Below are 19,785 nucleotides of genomic sequence, written 5' to 3'. Positions count from 1 at the left end.
ACCTCATTACTGCGCAGTATGTGGGACAGAAGATGGACTCCTAACTACTCATTGACTGTCCTCATATTTGTTGCCCAATAGTCAGCAAAAGCAGGGAGCAGAGCAGACACTGATGAATGAGCAGGGTAGTCTCACCTACAGTACATCTTTCCAGCCTAGTTAATAATGTGTCAGTACTGCTGTATCTGTTGTGTAACTGTTACACTCAAAGGACAAACAATGAATCATTAGTATCATTTCAAGAAAAAAACAATACAGGCACGGTGTTCAATAATTTTATTCTTTACTTTGTTTGCAACAAAAGGTTATCATAGGATTCCTCAAAGAAAAACATCTCAAATGAATAAACAAAGTAAAACACATGGAAGCCGATTGTTGCATGTGGTTGAGGACCCTTCACTTAACATTGACCCTATTTTGGGGCAAAGAAGACCCAATGAACTGTTCTCTGAGCAACAGATAGATGGCTCTGTGTCCTTTTGTGCCTAAGACTATAGGCAGAGAAGCCTCATGCAAGCAGGACTCAACACCTGACTGCAGCAGAGGACTATTGCTAGAGCCACGCAGCTAGCTAGCTAGCCACGAAAAGTTAAAAATAAATTTGCCAAACAACATTTGCAATTAATAGGACTTTATTTATAACAAAAAAATGTATTAGAAAGTTGTTTTTTTCTCTTTTCTTTTCTTTTTTTAAACAAATGTTTCTCTTTAGATATCTAGTTGACCTTGTCAACAAGATATTGTAGTAAAACCTTTTGACTAAAAGGAGTACAGAATGGCAAAATGATGTTTCAAGGAAACAAAGAAAGCAGACATTAATCCTTGGCTGTTGAAATGACAACCTTTGGCAGAAGAAACCACTTGTTCTTTCTGACAGATATAAACTAAATCGGGCTTATAAATACATTTCACTGGAGCAACAATTTATTCTAGGCTTCCTGTGAACAAAACATAAACACTGAAAACATGACAGAGTCTAACTCAGAATGAATGACTCGGCTGTGTGCAGCCTTTCTGATGTGAGCGGGCCCTAAGACTCTGAGCTCCAACTGTAGAGCTGACAGGAGATGCGACAAAGCACTGTCTCATAGTCTGTGATCCGATCCTCCGTGGAGGACGCTGCGACTGTGTGGCCACACCGACCTGAAAATAGGTCGTCCGAGCGCAGGCGTGTTTTGTGCGTCTCTCCAACGTAAACCTGAGGAGGGATGAGTGCCGAACTCCTCCTTCTTCTTCTTCTTCGTGAGAAACTGGGGAGTGATGTGGAAGGTGCTCTCCTCAAAAGGTGTCCCCTTCCCCCCTGTGGAGGGAGAGGCTGAGTTTGGTGCTTTTGAAGGGGGCGAGATGGGTGTCTTCTCCACCCTCCATGAATTCCTCTCCCCAAAGTGGTCTCCACCAGTCCTCTCTTTGGACAGGGGAGGGCGATGCATAGTGCAGAGATGTGACATGGCATTCACTCAATGTTTCTGTCAGATTGGGGAGGGGGGTGGGGGAAATAAAGATTCAAACGGGAGCTGGGAGAGAGCTTCGCTTCCTACATCCATGCTCTAGAATGGCGGACAGTTTGCTTAGCTTGGCCGACACTGCACTTGTCCCTCTGAGCTGTCTTCGTCATCCGAGCCGTCCGGGCCGACGCCACGCAGGCCTGTGATGCGATAGCCCATGTTGAGCAGCATCACCTCCAGGGGATCGGCGTTCATGCGCCGCTGGTTCGCCTGAGCAGCGCTCTCCATGTCCTCCACCACTCGCCCGTTCTCAGTCTCCGTCTGTGTTATAGAGCGCAGTAGAGGGGAGGAGAAAGTGTCACGGTAAGAAAGGGAGACAGACTCAGCGGTCATGGTAAATGGCGATTTTGGAATTATGTAATGATGTCAAAATATGACAAAATGCATTTATGAATCCGTTTCAGTTGTTTACCTCTGGTCGAGGGTTCCACAATCGAACCACAGGGTCGATACCACTCGTAGCCAGGAAGCAGTAGTTGGGGTGGGGCTGCAGGCAGTTGACTATGGACTCGTCCCCCTGCAGGATCCTCACCAGATTGGTGGTCTCCTTTTCCCAGATGAAGAAGGAGCCGTCGTCTGAGCCGCTGACAATGTACTGGCCTTTGCTGTAGAGAAAGAGAAACCACACAGACTTGCCTGACGAGCCATGTTCATAGGACATGTCGTCGTAATCACATTTGGAAATTGTGCAACCGCGTTACTTTGAACTTCTTTCACAGAACAGACGCTCACTTCACCGTACAGGTGTGTAACCAGGACTGTCCCAGCTGGGCATTCTGGAGACTACATTTATGAATGGAAGCTACTTTTCACTGGACGTTTTTGCTCCACTTTATTCTTTATTACTTTATTCTCCGCTGTAGCTTCACTGTTCCCTGTCTTTAGCTACAGAGCTCGTGGCAGCCCCCTAGTGAGATGTACTGACCTTCCAAAGAAGTTGGCCTCTTTGATGTCGGTGGTGGTGTTGCAGTGACCACAGTATCTGTGCTTGTAGTCAAAGCTGCGCTCTCTCAGCACCAACTCATCTTCAGGGATGGACTCCTTACGATTGAAGGAGTGGAATCGAATGGAGCTGTTGGCCTTCTTATCTTCTGCTGGTGACGGCGTGAAGAAAAGAAATCATAGTTATTACCACAAAGTCGATCAGTTACATTTACAAATAAACCAAAGCTTTCTGTTACTCTTGATATGCAAAAAGCTAACAAGCACCAGTTCACTCTTTTCTACCTGTTTCTGTCTTGGTGAAGAGAGCCGCCTTGATATCTTTATCCAAGGAATCACAGGCACTACTTTGCGCCTGCTCTGGAAACTTTCCTTTGAAATCATCGAGACACTCGAGAGCTTCAGACACATACTTCAGCTCAAACAGACAGCGTGCCAGCCTGAAATGAGCCTTCAGATGACCAGGGTTTAGAGTCAGAGCCTTCAGGCAGTCCCTCAGGGCGTCATAATGGTCCCCGTCCCTGCGAATCACACACGTCAACAAACACTTGATAGCTGCTTTTAATAACGGCGTTCAGAAGGCGATCATCTCCGTGTAGGGATACAAAGAGGCTTACCACTTGCGTTTCATGTACGCTGCTGCCCGGTTCCCGTACAGCATGGCGTTGCAGCTGGCCTGATGAATGCCTAAACTGTACAGCTGGATAGCCTGCGTCCACTGCTGACGTGCAAATGCATCATTAGCTTGTTGCTTTATCGTCTCCAAGTGAGCGGGGAGCTCAGTAGAACTGAAAAGAAACGGAGAGCAGAGGAAACATAACTCAAGTGTGTGCATGCTTAGACCTTCAAACTGCCAATCGGTGTAGAAACAAACCGATCACTGACAGGGTGAACAGACAAACCTCGAACGCATCTTGCTTCCGGCAATTCGAATATGGCTGGTTGGCAAGAAAATTCCGTTTGAGACGCCATTGGTTGTCTTTCCGTTCTGTACGTCTCCTAAGGAAGCCAAAGTTTCAGAAACCCACAAACACATCTAGAGATACGGTACTTTGTGTATCTTTACGAGGCACCATCCAAGATCTGTTGTGAATATCTAACGCACAGACCTACCTGTAGATGACTGGCACTTTTTTGGGAGTAGGAAGGTGTATGGCTTCTGTTTAAATGTCAAGTCAAACAGATACACCTAGAAGAACCATAAAGATAAACAAATGTTTAAACGCTGAAACGGAAATAAATAACTCCTCTCACCACTGCTTGTTTGTTCTGCGAAGCATCACCTGTTCCCCACCCATGTTAACTAGTAGCTCAGTGCCGTCGGGGCTGAAGGTGACATAGGTGGCCACCAGAACCCTCAGGCGATTATTGTAGTCTGGGAGTTTCACTGGCAGGTGCCCTGGAGCATTGAAGCATGAACAGAACGTAGTGTTATACAACCACATCCTGCAGAGTCGCTTTCAAACTGACCATTTCCTCACATGTCATCACTATATAATTAGAATGTATTTATCACATAAATTTGATACCAGACAATTAAATATGTGCACCTGCAACATAATACTGCCCAGCTCCGTCTGGGATGGGCTTCTGCCTGTCACAGAACGTGTGCACAGCTGCTGATGTGCTCTGATTTACAGATTTTCTGTGTAACGACAAAAAAAACAAAAAAAAAACGTGGATAAACCCAGTTGTGTGCATGTGTATGTCAACACCTGGAATGGGGAATTTGCCACATTTGAGTTGTTGTTGAATACTTATTACCATAGAATGACATCAGACACTTGTACCAACCTGTAGTTGTTAATCATCCTGATGTCATAGAGGCGAACAAAAGGCCCGTTGGCTCCCACCGCCATGTAGTTGTTGTCCCGTGGGTTGACCGCGAGACACTTGGCCTCAACCAGCTGACCGCAGAACTCCGTCAGGTCAATCAGCACCTCCGAGCGCTTACTGCTCTCCCTCAAGTCATATTGTCTGCAGTAAACAAGGAGAAAGTAAACACTTTACCTGGAGCAAAATTTATGCACGGGATATCTTTTTGACTTTTGTTAAAAAAAACACACAACACGGTGGTTTCATTCTGACCTGATGATGCCATCCTCCGCAGCACTCCAGAAGGTGTTGGGCCACATGGGCGCCGTGGCAATGCGCTTCACTCTGTTTGTATGATCAGAAAACATGTGGATGGTTTCCTTCACACTCAGGTCGTGCACGTGGACCTTTGTGTCGGCCGCGCCCGTTATCAAAATTCGGTCCCCCGAGTGAGGGAGGAACTGTACGGGGCAAACAAAAAAAACAGGAGAATGAATTGATAAGCACAGACAAAATGTTTCACAATGGCTTGAACGGCTTCAACGTAGCCGAACATGTACAAAGACGGCTTTCAATCAAACAACAAGACACTCGTTAAATGGCCAACAGTGCCACCTATTGTACAAGAAGTTCATTTGTATTATAGGGAGATGTTGTTGATGACTAAAGAAGGAGAACGGTGAAGCTGAGCAATGAGTCTTACCAGCAGAGAACTTTAGCACATGACGTCCAGATACATTTGAATTGCATCATGACTAGATTATCTATGTGTATGGAAATGAAGCCAACTTCTTTCCCTCTTGCCATTCAATACAGCAATCTTTCAAATCAGCCCCCGCTTACCTTTACAGAGAATATATTTGCTGCATGACCCGTGTGCATAGTTGTAAGCTTCTTGTGTCTGAATGGATCCCAGATGATGGCATGTTGATCATCTGAGCCCGAAGCCAGTAAACTGAAAAGAAAAAAAAATCACCAGGACAAGTCAAGCTACATTTCATTAGACTCTTTGCTACTGATGCCATTTAAAATCGTACACTGTGAAGCATGTTAGGATGTGCAACAGAGACCTCCCTGTATACTCTTACTACCTGTAGACCGTGGAACGAGCCTTTAGGTCTAATACAACAGGAAATGTATGAGCGGACTCCATTGCTGGCTGTTTTTTTCTTGGCATTTCCCCCCCAAAAAAACTGAAATAATTTATTTTGGTGATTCAAATGAATGCCTCTTTGAGCATTTACGGTGTCAAGTGTGAGGCAATAACTAACAGCTTAAAGAACAATTTTTGGGAGGCATCCCAATCCCATAACAGAGTAGTGAGTGACTCATGGTGGTGCATACTCATTTTATTTAGGCATACACCTCTGCCGTAATAGGCCTTCATGGTATATACAGTGTGTACCTAATACTTTATAGATATGTAATAGACCTAACGATAAGACTATAGTTATATAATGTTGTAAAGCAGCCAGTGATCCGAGGTTAGAGACTGAATTTGTACTTAAAGTGCAATTTACAAGACTTACTCTCCTTGTTCATTCCATTCCAAACAGTTCACACAGCCAGTATGGCCCTGTTGAGACAGACAGTATAAACTGTGAGTTATGATAATGCACAGACATATTGATCACACACACACACACACACACACACACACACACACACACACACACACACACACACACACACACACACACACACACACACACACACACACACACACACACACACACACACACACACACACACACACACACATACACATACACTTGCTGTCACACTGACCTGAAGCTCAGCCTCCAGTCCAAGTCTTTTGATGAAAGGGTCAGTCACATGATAGGACCTTTGGAAGCCCGCTGCTCTCTTGTCCTGAAGACACGAGTCAAAGTCTCCATCAGTGCATAACAAATTATCCACACGAAAAAATGTAAACAATCATTTAGGTCGAGGAGTCTTTTTTTCAGGTTAGCCCAACCTCGATCACTCCTGTATCTGAGAGACACATTGTGAGTTCGTCCCAACATGTTCTGCCATGTGTTTACTCACTCTGATCTGCCGGTGCAGGATGTCTCTGGTGATGTTGACAGTAGTCATGGTGGCCTCGCCACAGAACATAAATAAGGGACTGGATGTTCCAGGGGGTCAGCGCTCAGATGACATTTACTCTACGCTGTAGATATGTTGAAAACATGAAGGTGCGATAAGGTTAAATAACACAGGGAGGACAGTGATTTAACGTCAGTTATAGAGCAAAGGTAAAGACAAGATGGTGAACAATTTGAATTATACACTCATTATCGGTTATTTAAACACAGGCTCAACACTAGCAGGTCACATAAGGTTAGCTGGACCACAGACCACGAACACAATGGGGTCTTCTCCCGTCAACGAACACCTACAAGGCGAGTGTATAAGCTAATGTTAGCTATGCATCTCTGTCAGTATTATAACTGGCTGATTGTTTAGCAAAATACTGATAATTATTTACCGTTAAGGCGCTGTTAGCCTGCACGGATCGTGAGCTACCTATGCAGCGGGCCTTGGAGACCTATCGCTGCCGTTAGCGTGTTTGCGTTATACCTTGCTAGCTAAACAAATCGTCCACTTCATGAAACGTTCACATTTGCAACGCTTTAATTGCAATGCACGACTGCTAAAGCAATCTCACCGCTCTCCTTCAACTCATAAGGCTCCGGTCAAGAAATGTCCATTTAATCGACTTGATAAATCACACTGTATGTGAGTTTGTTGACAGGATAATACCTTCTCTGACATGAGCACAACCCTCATCGCACTGCATATCACGCAACTTTGCTACGTGAGCTAAAACAGATCAATCATTTCCGGTCCGTGTGTACTTCAGAATAAAAGCCGCTACAAACTAAGGCATATATTAACGATTTATACAAAAGCAATTAAGCTACAACAACTACACGGTCTATAAAGGATTTTATATGATGAACAACACTTTATAATTATATTAAAAGCAAGTAAGGAAGCACCAGACTTGATGGATGAATAATATATTTACATTGTTTACAGAGTTTGGGGGGATTAAACATCAAGGTGAATACTGAACACAAAAGAGACATTTCTAAAATGACTCATATTACTTCATTACAGCCTACACCAGCTCTCTTTACTTTGCTATTTTCAATAAAGGCCGGGGCTCAAACACGTGATGTTCACACATGTTCTAAGGCGTGCCTTTCAGCATCAATGAGGCAAACATCTTGGACTGCCATTTATCACTTTATGTGTCCTGGGTTAAGTATATATGTGGTACTCAGAGATTCAGCAGACAGCAGTACAGAAAGTCCTTTAAAAAAATGTCTTCTCACACTAATCATGGGGCGTTACAACAAAGTTGTTCTAATTATACATCAGGCAAGCAAAAAGCATTGCATTAGACTTAGTTAATTGTTGTGCATAACATACTATGATACCAAGAAAGGACAGAATTAAACAGATGCTGCAAGTAGTTGTAATTCTTCCACTGTAAATAAAAAAAAAAGTGTTAAGTGTTTCAAATGTTATCATCAATGACCCAACCTCCTACAACAAACGGATGTCAGCATTTGTGGTTATATTTTTTGTCATCCAAAGTTGTTCTGTTTGGTGTGAACTTCAATTCAAGCGAAAAGCAGAAGTATCTGAATTATGGGTAGATAATTATGCTAATGATGAATAGGAAATGTGTATTTTCTGTTGGCTATTGTTATTATATTGCTATATCACGAATATGGCACGTGCGCAATAAAGAGTACATATTTTGCATTGTATTTAGCGCGATACACATTTCTAGTTTGTGACACGTTGAACCCTTTCGAAAGTCTTATTTTCTAGGTTCTTCCAGCCAACTCTACAACTCTTTGTCAGGTTCGTTCGTTTTGTGCATCTGTAGCAGTTTGTGGTTTTAAGGCAGAATAAAACTAGAATCTCTTTAGCTGCATCAGCAGCAAAATTTCAAGAAGAGTCTTGCGAAAACTGCTACCCGAGTGTTGGCTGTGGTCGGTAAATGCAATGTAATGAGTCAGACACCGTGCAGGCAGGAAATCCGCCAACGGTTTCTCAGACAACATAAAGCGTCGCGTCTCCACGGGCGGCGCGGTGACATGAAACAAGCGGCCGTTGTGTCTCTGATGGGATCCGTCCAGTTGGCGGAGGAACAACAGCAGCAGCGGATGGTACAGATTCGGTTTCCAGCCTCATACTGAGATTTCTTACCGCATTCTGTATTTATGTGAAACAAAAGGTAAAGTAACGTTTAACTCCGCGGCTACGGCTAAGTTAGCTTAGCTCCAGTAGTGTTAGCACGGAGGCTAACAAGATATTTGTAACGTTAATGTTGACTCGAGCAACGTTGTGTTAGCTGCCGGCTAACTGTTAGCTTGTTAAACGGAAACGGATTTGCCATGGGTTAAACTAAGATGGGTAACGGTGCAGCGCAGTACAATTAAATGTAATGTTATGGCGATGAAATCACAAAGAAGGTTACAATTTAAAGCAGCCTAGACCTAGGTAGCTACGATTGGTGCATTTAGCTTGTATCATAACTGTTTAATAAATGTAATTTAGCAATTATTTACGTTTAGCTAGCTGATAGCTTGCCTTGGCAGTCATTTCCTTTTATAAGTTACCGTCAGCTAGTTAAGAGGATTAGTACACAGCCAGTCTGCCTCTCAAACAGCTTGTCGGCATCAGCCTATATTTACACATAATGTACAACTTCCTGAGGCCTCTTAGGGATCTAAATGTTTGTGTAACACATTATGTAACGTTACAGCATGTGCTCATGTTGTTATTTTTGTTGCTACCCAGAACTCTCTCTCGAGGTTGTTGAGGGGCAGATGAGTTTGAGAGGTGAGCAGATCAGTCGACGGCTAACAGCTGTTGTGTCCAAGGCTAATAAGGACGTTCAGTTCATAATATACATTATGTAACAAAGTAGCGTTTGCTCCAAGGACATCACAAAGTCCCAGTCACCAGCCTCCGTCTCTGTTTTCTCAGATGACTGAATCTCAAGAATAGGTTGTCAGAGATTTGCTTTACTCACTTACATCAAGATATACCAAGAGTTTGGCTGATTAGAGTTGCACTGTAAAATGATTGTCAATGTGTCTGTACAGTAATATAATGTGTCTGTCTCCTCATCTCGATCAGGTGACATTGTCTTGTATGGAATGACAACCTCACATAGATATATTGAATCAAAACCAGCCGGTAAGTTGACACTGTGCAGTCAAAATGTACTCTATATGTCAGTCCAGCATGTGTTGATTTACTCCTCTGTTGCCGTTGTCTTGTCTTACAAATAAACACCAGGTCGGTTTGCTGACATGGAGTGGCAGACACCAGCTGTGTCAGAGAAGTTTCAAAGCCGCTTTGGCCGCCGGCCGGGAACGGCGGACAGCGGGGACACCGGTCTTGGCACCTCGGCATCTGACAGCACAGAAGGTGATCACTTTGACTTGTTCTTCCCCTGCCTGCAGCATGTGTTGTGTAACGTTGTTTTGGAGACTGTGTCAGTGGAGGCCTAGTGTGTGCTCTACACAGCCAGAGGTGGGTGGTTCTGGTCAGCTGCTTTCATGCACTTTTTCAGGATAACTGTGCTGCAAGATGGTTGTTTGTCATTAAACTTCTATACCTTTTTTAAATTAGTGTTAGCTTGAAAGTTGAGAACAGTCATTTAATATGTACTGAGAAACCATGCATGTCCCGCAGACTCAACCACAACCCCTTATTTGTGCTGAGGCTGAAAAGACTCTCTTCAAGTTTGTGTTGGTGATCTCCACTGTAGTTGCTCAGGAGATTTTCAGAGGTAGATTAAAGTCCCAGCCACAAATGCTCCACTGCTCTGCTGCAATACTCTGGAGTTATAGTTAATTAGGAGGACGGGGTGTTGGGATGACAGGAGTGGACGGCTAAATGGAAACTGGACCTTGCCTGTGGTGTGAAATGTCACGTCTAGTCAATACGTTTCTTTTTAAAAGATTGATTTTAAATGGGAATGTCCCCCTAGAGAACATTGTAAATCTCACTGGAGTTGGGGCGTACCTGTGTCTGTACTATAATACATGTGTGGAAACAACAACACACAGTGTTGGAGAGGTTCCATGTAATAGCTGGCCAGCTGGGCTGGATGGTCCCTTGTGCAACAGCAATCACAAACTGAAAAAACATCTTCAGTACATCAACACTGTAGGGTTTGAACTTCACAAAGCTGGTATTTATGCTGCCAGTTGGAAACTATTCATAACAACTGCTAACAGGTCAAAGGTTTCTTTATATCAACTTACATCTGTGTGTGTTGGCTTCATGCAATGGAACATTTAACACAATACTGTCTTTTGCCAATTGTTAAACATTGTGGTGGAGATTATAATGGTATGGTTAAAATTTCCTGAGTGTCAGTAGTACCCAAAATCACTCTGAACACTTGTGTAACAGCAACAGTATATATATGTATGGGTCCATTACTTCACTTTTGTACTCTCTGCATTTTGTGCCGGTGTAAACAGGAAGTAGATTTGTTCTTTGTTACAGAAAATATGATTATAGTACTCTTTAAATAATTAAAAAAAACGGAAATGTAGTAGAGTGGATGTAGCCTAAATTGTAGGCTACAAACTCTTTCTACTCCCCTTTACTACTACAAACTGTAGTAAAGGGACGGTGTAGAGAACAGCTTGTAATGTCAGTTGACTCATTTCTAGGAGGGTGGAAGCAGCAGACAGAATTGTCCACTCAAACTCGGTGGAGTGGGCAGATTCAAAGGTGCAAGGTTGAAGCATCATCAGAGCAAATCGTGGGCCATTCTAAACATCCATCAATTGTTGGTTTTGCATGCTTTTTCCAATCCTGCACGTTTATGTGAGCAGGCTTCTGGTGCTTGTACAGCTTCGTCCTGACACTTGAAACGACAGCCGTGCCTAGCAACATGACAATTAGCCCCACATTTAGCCACAATAATGACCTGTTGCCCATAATACCGTATATAGCATACGTGGGGCGTAAATCAAACGGCTTTACAATGCCAGGTGTTGTTGTTGTTGTTTTTGTGTGTGTATATATAAGGAGGCTATTTGTTTGTTTTAGTTGCAGGGTATTTACAGCTGCAGGCTAATGGCAAGAATGTCTGTTCAGCAAACATCTCGCAAATGTTCTTCTTACCGAACGGTTTAGACTTGTTCTAGCCGGTCCTGATGAATCAGTGGAGCCTGGAGGCTTTTTTTTAATATGTGAAGTTTTACCTTTCGTGAAAACTCTATCTTGTTTTCATAATATTCTTACCTCCTTTACTTGTTATTTTCTTCTGTGGTTGCAAAGAGCTTCTAGTTCATTGAAGTTGTTGTTGTGGAAAACCGTACCCCACTAGGTTATTGACTTCGGATGTACACGTGTGTGTGATGTTACAGTGGGAGGAGGCAAGGTGCTTAAATAAGCGGCACCCACTAGATCACTCTGTAACATGAGAGGGGGGGGGCTATAAATACCTCTAACCTTTCCTGTATACGCCCGTTTGTGCGTTTGCTCACAACTCGGTACGGGCTGGTTCGGCTGTTCGAGGACAATACACTTTTTGGTCACAGGGGCCCCGCGCCTGCTGCGACGCAGTCAGTCTTTGGCTTTAGAGGTCGATTCGGTATCCTCCAGAAATGCACAGGACGGACTTTGGTATTGATTTCAAGCGTTGTTCAGCTGAGCTCACCTCAGTTGAGCTGTAGAAAACATGCCGCAGCCAAAAACACGCTTGTTGCGTCCGAGTGAATGCAAGGTTTCCAGACTTCAACGGGTCTCTCAGGTTTGTAATGCGGTTCAAATCTGAGTTATGTAACTTTTGATGGTGTTGGGGCTTGTGGAGATGTCTGCTGCGTTTCTGAAGTTGAATGAAGACAGTTAACATTTTTGTGCATGCTTAATGGAGGAGATTGGGTCCATACTCTGAAGTCTTTGTATGTTGTTGAGGGAATAATTACTGGAGTTTATGCTACTTAAAAAGTTCTATTGTAAGAGTAGACATTGGATTATAATTGTTTTACACTCGAGTATGGCAACTAAGACGAGCTTTTCAATGCTATATAGCAACATATGTTTAAGTTAATCATGTGATACAGAGCTTTAGGTTAAGTCTATTATAAGCCTCTTCCCTGGGTCGAGTCAGTCGGAGCCAGTTAATTCTTTCAATGGTGACCCCTCATCATCGAAGTAGGCCACCCATAAACCGGCTGCATCTACTTTACATCACCGACTGAGAATAGAGGAACTAGCCCGCAGTAGTGTTCCAGATATTCGGCACTGATTTCATTTAACACGGTCTGTAGATTGAGAAGTGCGGGATTAGCTCTTAATGTGATTTCCAATGACTCCTTCTTCTTTTAAGATTTCTGCAGTTCCAGCAGCAGCAGCAGCCCCCCTTTCCAGCCCATCCGCAGTCAGATCCCCATACCCACTGCACATGTCATGCCATCCACGGCCGGAGCCCCGGCCTCTAAGCCTCAGTACTCTGTCCAGGAGGACTCCTCTGAGGGTCACCGGTCTTCCTCTGGCTCCAGAACCTCCACTTCCAAGTCTTCCTCTCTCTCCAAATCGGCATCGTCGCCCAACCTGGACGCTGAGGCCGCCGTGGGAGGCGATCACGTGGGGCCAAAGCCAGACTGCCTGAGCCGGTACCTCAGCCTCGTCAATGGACTGGACCACTCGCTGTTCCCCTCGGATCACACGCGCATGGACGAGTGCCAGAGGTTTGACACTCCCGCCGTGGAGCCGACGCTAAATCAGTCGGCCCTGTTGGGGGGGCTGTGCCCCGATGTCAGACTCCGATTACAGACGACCGGGATTAGAGACGCCCCCGACTGTGTGTCTGAGGCCTACAGAGGAGGCATGGAGCACAGCTATAAGGTTCTGCCTGAAGCCAGGCCGGCAGAGGCCTCTAACCAGAGAGGCAGTCTGCCCGGTGCGGCCGGAGTTTACGCGAACCCTCTCAGCCTGCAGACACAGGCTCTGCTGAGGGAGCACGCCGGCTCCAAAGGTTACGAGCCACTGCGGCAGGACAGATGTGGTGACCTGTCCAGCTGGCAGCAACAACAGCAACATAAGCAGCAACTGGAGAGTTTACGCATGCAAGTGGAACAAATGCAGGTAAGCATTTATCCTACGAAGACAATAGCGTATACTGCACCAGGGGTAATGTAGAGGGGTTTTATTTGTATTTGTTTCATAACTTTCTCTGCTCTTTTTGGATCATAGTATAGAAGGCAGACATTAGTGTCACTTTTCCCTCACAATACTGCTGCTGGGGGGCAAAACAAACTTGTTATTCCCTGAGTAAAACACTGTGATAATGTAAAGGCCATTGGAGTAGACATGTGGTTCAGTCGATTGTTTGTTGACATTGAAATCGTAAATATAGTTTCTGACACATGTATATTGGAAAAATAACGTTCCATTAAATAATGCTCAGAGCCATACAGACAGCGCGTCTTACTTTATAGCAGGACTTGTCCGGTTAATAAGCAACATCGCAATAACAAAGGATTTTCTGGTGTGTTGTCAGGTTCATCTTATTACGTGTTTAATTTAGGAAATCCTCTGCTTAATCAACACTAGACAGCTTGTCCCAGCTTCCCTTTGCAGCTTGTAAAAAGCTCTCGTAATGGTAACAATTCTTTGCACAACGGCTCTTTAACGTTTCAGCAGTGTTGCCCCACGACCTGCTGACTGAGGGCCGCTCTGGAGTGACTTCCTCGTTCTGTGTGCTGACACATTCACTTTATCACTTTAACGCAATTTAAAAAAATCTTTTAACGTATTTAGAAACACTAAGACTGGGCAGAATATTCAAATGTGAAATCCTATTACACCCAAAGAGGTTTTATCGGAATGAAGAAATTGTGGAACTTCTTGCAGGTTTAAGTCATGATGATCTTTCCACCAGACCAGAGCGTTACGTATTTCTAGAGTTGTGTGTCAACACCTGTATTACATGCACTACACTATCAACAGCACACACGCAGTACATTTGTAAATCTTTGCGTCTCATCAGCGCTCCGTGTTTTCTCCACACGATGCAGCTCTAACAGCTGTTTGTCTTTTTGTTCCAGCTCATGAGCTCTGGAGTGGGCCAGTACCCTTCGCTGTACTCGACGCCCGCTCACTCAGAGTCTGGCAAGTGGGACGCTCTGGTCAAAGCCAGCGAGAGTCTGCTGAAGGAGAAGGAGCTCATCATTGAGAGGCAAGTGTTTCTAGATGATTCCACTGCTCTATGTGGGGACATTCTGGGGCTATCTGATAATAATGGCGTTTTGATTTGATACTGTGAAATTGCAGAATTGAGTCCGTTTAAAGGATTTGATGTCGTGGGAGAGAAATTCAGTGTTTGAATATTAGTTTGTCCCCTAAAGCAGGGGTTATACCGTGCTTTTAAACATTGTTTTTCTGCAATATTGATTACTTTATTGTTTTTTCTTGCGTTGGCGATGGTTGGACCTGGTCGTGATGCAGACAAAAGCAGCACATGACCCAGTTGGAGCAGCGCCTGAGGGAAAGCGAGCTGCAGGTCCATGGAGCCCTGCTGGGTCGAGGAACCTCTTACGGGGATATGTGTCTGCTGAGGCTACAGGTTGGTGACGGCATGCACTAGCTCCCTGTGTCACACCGCCATCATCCTGACTAACTATGTTACCCTCAAGAGCCTTCAGAAACCTAACTGTTGCACTGCGGCTTCACAGGAGGCCCAGAGGGAGAACGTCTTCCTGAGGGCGCAGTTTACTGAGCGCACCGACTGTGTTGCCCTGGAGAAAGTGGAGGCGGAGCGCAGACTCGGGGCGGGTGAGGCCGAGACGCGCCGACTAACCGACAGCCTGAAGGAGACCTGTGAGAGACATGCGGAGGAGATGAGGAAACAGGAAGAGAGGGTGTGTGTGCTTGCCTAACCGATGCAGTGTTGCAAGCGAGCGAAACACTAAGCAGCAGGAAGTGAATAAATCTCACGGAGGTGTTTTTAAATGGCAATAGCTGTGCCTCTCTGTTTTAAACTGCATATACATCTCTGTACTTTGTAATGAAGAGACGCTGTTAATATTCTTTGATATCCTGCCACAAAAGTACCAAACAGCTGATATTTTAGGACAACATAACAAAACGCTTCACTCCCCACATGATCTGAGATGCTATTGATGAATAGATGAATAGATCTTCTCACAAAGAAGAAAGAAAGGAGCTGAAGTGGCTTCCTTTAGGCCAACATGTGACTGTTTGTAGCAACAGTTTGTCACATGTTCTCCCCTTGAGTTATGAATGGGTTCAACATCTATTACTTGTTATTACATCGTCCCACGCTTACCACTTTTGCCTCTTTGTGCAGATCCGCAGTCGAGACAAGCACATCAACAACCTGAAGAAGAAGTGTCAAAAAGAGACAGAGCTGAAGAGAGAGAACCAGCAGCGTATTGAGACTCTGGAGCGTTACCTGGCTGACCTGCCCACCTTGGAGGATTACCAGAGTCAGAACAAGCAGGTCAGGACTTTTCGCTGCTTAAGCTTCATCCATTCTTACTGGGCCGAGGTGTGCAAATCATTAAACCTGGACATGTGTTTGTGTTTTTTGTTTGGCAGCTTGTGGAGGCTGAACAGCAGGCGGCTCAGCTACAAGAGAGGGTACGAGAGTTGGAGGTCTGTCTAGAGACGGCGCGCTCACAACTACGAGAAAAAGACACGCAGCTGGACGATCAGAAACGCAGGGAGAGGGACCTGCTGACCACCATCACCGAGTATGTACACACACACTGTCGGGCAGCAGTGCACTGTCCTCCTCAGTGGGCATGTGAATTCAAGCGGTAATAACAGTGCGTAACGTGTTTTTATTTTGGTCTTCATTAGTATGCAGCAGCGGGTACAGCAGGGCCTGGAGGACGGAGCCAGACTGCCTTCCCTGGATATAGAGAAGCTCAGAGGAGAGAACAATGCTTTGAGAGATGAGCAGCAGAGACTCAAAAAGGTCCGTCACTAAAGGCCGTTCACAAATCCGTTGTTATCAATGTAGACGTGCGTTAGGCCCAAAAGCCTAACGCCGTCGAGGTGCGCAAACGTTCCCAAGCCACTATTCTTTCAGGGCGCGACAACTGCGTCCTGAGATGAAAATAGTTCCACTTTTGGAATCTGACACGCACACATCATGTCATGTGACAAGGAACGGATATCTTTCTGCTGTAAACATTGGTCAATGGTAAATATATGTAGGGGACGTTAATCATGTTAGTACAGAGCTACCCAGAGCTTTACAGTCCGTCCCACACACTATTCTACTTGCTTCACCCTTTCTAGTTGGTCCCGGGGATCTTTTTGTCAATAATGTCATTATGTTCCTTCTTGCATCACCTGTACAGACCTGTATAGCAGCCCCAAAATACCACAAGTACAACTAGTGAATTAGTTTCCAATTCTTCTCTTTGCAGGTCATTGAGAAGCAGCACAGAATGATGGAACAGCTTGGCTCCCAGATCCAGGTGTTTATCTCTTCACAATGAGTCTGAAGGACTTGGGTGGTTCCTGTTCAGTTTATAGTCTCCATAAGCGATCTCTTAACATTTGTGATGTCTTTAATCGTCCGTGTCTGCAGACTTTGGAGGAGCGGATATCCCAGGAGGAGAGCTGCTCTCAGGCTCTCGGAGAAGACGTGTTGGCCAAAGAGCAGAACGTGTTGGAGCTCCACACAGCCATGAAGGAGGTGAGACAACAGACTGATTCAAAAACAGAAGCTCCTGTATCTTAGTATGGTAGACAGGAGAGCCGGTTAATCCTTAATGACACTGTCCCCTGATAACGTTGTCCCCGATTGCTGTGTTTCAGCTGTCGGCCCAGAACCAGGAACTGATGGAGCAGAATCTGACCCTGCAGGAGAAAATGAGCGACCCAGAGCAGAGGGGCACCGACCAGGCGTCCTCTGCCCTGCCGCCCGCCGGGACTCGTCTCACCCAGAGGCTTCATGTAGAGATCGCGTCCTGCCTCAGTGACCTGCGCTCCCTGTGCAGCATTCTGACCCAGAGGGCTCAGGGACAAGATCCCAACCTCTCCCTGCTGCTCGGTCTCACATGTAAGCACTGCTTAAGTTGAACTTTTTCAATGTGATGATTTTGTTTAAGTCAGAATTTGTGAGTCATGGGTTTTTCTTTCTTTCTTTTTTTCAGCGCCTCCACCAGTGGCCGGGCAGGACGAGGACTGGATGAGTCCAGAGGTGCTGCAGAAGAAGCTGGTCGAAGCTCAACAACTTCGTCGGGATGTCGAGGAACTACGCAACGTAATACTGGACCGGTACGCGCAGGACATGGGGGAAAACTGCATTACCCAGTAGCCTTGCCAGCCAGGTGACGTAGGAAAACTTGCATCCGCCCCCGCTGCACCTCTGAAGCGACTAAAACGGGCTCGTCTTTGATGACCGGTTACTGAATGTCAGAAAGAGGACTCTTATTTTAATTTTCTTAAAATGAGGACAGAGGAAAGCCCAAATGGTTTAGCTTCTACTCCTCTCGACTGACTCTACGTTGATTTTCAAGCCTGCCTGTAGCTCAGCCCCCCCCTCCCCCTCCCCCGGTGAGTTCATCTATTTCAGTCCAAGGGCTAACGGAAAATAACTTACCTCTAATACTTGATCCTTCAGCGTTGTGCGTGTGTTTTATTTTTTACCAATGATGACATGAATACTGTCAGTAACCAAACAGTCTTATACGTTTGTTCCACTCTCGTGGATAACCATTTGTGTAGAAGTCCCGACGAATATAATTTATTTAAATCTGAATTTCCCTCTCGAGGGAGATTATCCAAGAAGTGGTTGACAATCAACCGAAACTTTTTTCTTTTTTTTTTTTAACCTGTGCTTTTAACTGATGTTACTAATGTACCATTATTTAAAATGGTGAAGACTTGTAACAGAAGACTCTGCTGCGCGGTATAAGACTTGATACTGAAGGGTTTAATACCAAATCAGCTTCTCACACCAACGGGCCTACAACAGTTTGATTAACCAAAGAAACTCTGGTCGACGCAGCAAGTCTGAGTGTTTGTGAATGCTGCTCTCTGCTGCGGGCGCCTCGTTCTCAATGAACACCAACATGTGCCTTTTCTGTCACGTTTGCAACCGCGATGCTAGTTCATGTCAAGACGAACCACAAAGGGCTGCAGCTGACTCTTCCAATACGACCTTTCTCTCAGCGTGTTAACCAGCGGGATAGTCCATACATTCCCTGACTCTGAATGTAGCAGATAAACTTTTGGGCGGAGGCCCCGTCACTGTTTTTGTTCCCGGTAGATAAACAAAGTTAAAACTTGTCGAATCTGCTCCGTGTAGATGAATATATAACGTTACGGTTTACTGTACATTTCAGGTTGATAATGGCTGACTCGCATTTTGACAGAGTGGTTAAAGTGTTTGATAGATGTGTGACTGACAAACAGTATTAATCTTCAGTATTTATTTTCTATTGTTCGCATTGACAACTCTGTGAAAGCCTCCTAATGTGTTGCTGTAATAATATGCTAAAAATGTTTGAGCTAACTTGTGTTAAGGTCCCATGAAGTGGCTTTTAGATTGTAACTTCTTCCCGTGCTTTGATGTTTTATATTGGACTCGATGTTGGGCCTGATGAGTGTAAAGATAGTCGTCAGTCATTGAGGGAGGAACATGTTTTAATCCGTTGTGACAGTGGTGGGAGGGGCTGGCTGGATCAGCCCTGAATCACATTGTACTGGATGAAGTTTTAATGTTTGTCCCCGAGTGCAGGATAAGCCATTTTAAATGAAAAAAAGGTGACACTTTACAGGTAGAGAAAGGGATCTTAATATAAATATATGCAACAATGACCTTTTTTGACACAAATTATACAGAGCAACACACCCAGGGACAGACGAGCCATTTTTCATTTCATGGGACCTTTTTTAAAAAAAAGGTGAGTAGCACAAGATTCATCTTTGGAAAGTCGGGCTCCGCATGCCTTAACATCTCAAATGTTTTGCAAAAGGGAAAAATATGTTTATATTTTCATACTTTTGTCCTTGTTTGTATTTGCATATTTTAGAAATAAAGATTTTCAACATTTAGTTTTGTTTTGAATTTAACTTGATTTTAGATTTTCATTCCTCCTGTGCAGAAAGCAGACTGCCAGCTTTCTACAACAATATGCCGGATCAGTATCGAATACTCTGGTATATAAGGTATCTTATTAGAGAGCCAGTGAAACGGAAATTAGAGCTTCAAGCATCTGCACTGTGGAACAGAATGTTTGAGCGGTGTAAAGTTTCAAGAGGGATTTAAATCAAATCCTTTGCATTTGATTGGTCTTCAAATGTATCTTGATACGGAGTTACAGAGGACTGTGGCTACACACACACACACACACACACACACACACACACACACACACACACACACACACACACACACACACACACACACACACACACACACACACACACACACACACACTCTTACTAAAAACTGCCCCTTCACTAAAAGTTGCCGATTGGT

The 19,785-nt window shown here is 44.6% G+C and overlaps 2 protein-coding genes across 6 annotated transcripts; one reads left to right on the top strand and one right to left on the bottom strand.

The window, feature by feature from the left end:
* Positions 1-261: 261 nt before the first annotated feature.
* wdtc1 (WD and tetratricopeptide repeats 1) lies at positions 262-7,073 on the bottom strand. Of its 4 annotated transcripts, none has more exons than XM_079164535.1 (16): positions 7,029-7,073; positions 6,312-6,435; positions 6,051-6,134; positions 5,792-5,838; positions 5,106-5,217; positions 4,536-4,723; positions 4,242-4,424; positions 3,998-4,092; positions 3,731-3,846; positions 3,561-3,636; positions 3,350-3,446; positions 3,065-3,235; positions 2,733-2,968; positions 2,431-2,599; positions 1,918-2,110; positions 262-1,766 (listed from the first exon to the last, which is right to left on the bottom strand). In XM_079164535.1, exons 2-16 carry the CDS (start codon positions 6,378-6,380, stop codon positions 1,569-1,571), a joined length of 2,034 nt encoding a protein of 677 aa, XP_079020661.1. In that variant the 5' UTR covers positions 6,381-6,435; positions 7,029-7,073; the 3' UTR covers positions 262-1,568. The 4 variants fall into 4 exon arrangements, with proteins under 4 accessions (XP_079020661.1, XP_079020660.1, XP_079020663.1 ...); XM_079164534.1 differs by having other exon boundaries at positions 6,934-7,068; XM_079164537.1 differs by having other exon boundaries at positions 2,431-2,596; positions 6,934-7,068.
* Positions 7,074-8,415: 1,342 nt separating this feature from the next.
* Positions 8,416-19,358, top strand: cep85 (centrosomal protein 85). 2 transcript variants are annotated; one of them, XM_079164532.1, is made up of 14 exons: positions 8,416-8,520; positions 9,429-9,488; positions 9,591-9,722; positions 12,649-13,406; positions 14,369-14,499; positions 14,769-14,886; positions 14,996-15,181; positions 15,631-15,783; positions 15,882-16,036; positions 16,146-16,263; positions 16,721-16,771; positions 16,885-16,992; positions 17,115-17,358; positions 17,453-19,358. In XM_079164532.1, exons 2-14 carry the CDS (start codon positions 9,449-9,451, stop codon positions 17,614-17,616), a joined length of 2,358 nt encoding a protein of 785 aa, XP_079020658.1. In that variant the 5' UTR covers positions 8,416-8,520; positions 9,429-9,448; the 3' UTR covers positions 17,617-19,358. The 2 variants fall into 2 exon arrangements, with proteins under 2 accessions (XP_079020658.1, XP_079020659.1); XM_079164533.1 differs by lacking the exons at positions 8,416-8,520; positions 9,429-9,488; positions 9,591-9,722 and adding an exon at positions 11,809-12,069.
* Positions 19,359-19,785: the final 427 nt, after the last annotated feature.

The sequence above is a fragment of the Pholis gunnellus genome (assembly GCF_910591455.1).
Source record: "Pholis gunnellus genome assembly, chromosome: 8".
NCBI classification, from domain to species: domain Eukaryota; kingdom Metazoa; phylum Chordata; class Actinopteri; order Perciformes; family Pholidae; genus Pholis; species Pholis gunnellus.
The sequence above is the reverse complement of the archived record's forward strand: the minus strand, read 5'-3'. Positions and strand labels throughout refer to the sequence as shown.

Coding starts and splice junctions, on each gene's coding strand:
- wdtc1 (XM_079164535.1), bottom strand. CDS start 6,380: ATGTTCTGTGGCGAGGCCACCATGACTACTGTCAACATCACCAGAGAC. Junction 6,135..6,311: donor TCCTGCACCGGCAGATCAGA/GTGAGTAAACAC, acceptor TCGTGTCTTCAG/GACAAGAGAGCAGCGGGCTT. Junction 4,724..5,105: donor CAAATATATTCTCTGTAAAG/GTAAGCGGGGGC, acceptor TGCCCCGTACAG/TTCCTCCCTCACTCGGGGGA.
- cep85 (XM_079164532.1), top strand. CDS start 9,449: ATGACAACCTCACATAGATATATTGAATCAAAACCAGCCG. Junction 15,182..15,630: donor TGAGGAAACAGGAAGAGAGG/GTGTGTGTGCTT, acceptor CTCTTTGTGCAG/ATCCGCAGTCGAGACAAGCA. Junction 16,772..16,884: donor AGCTTGGCTCCCAGATCCAG/GTGTTTATCTCT, acceptor CCGTGTCTGCAG/ACTTTGGAGGAGCGGATATC.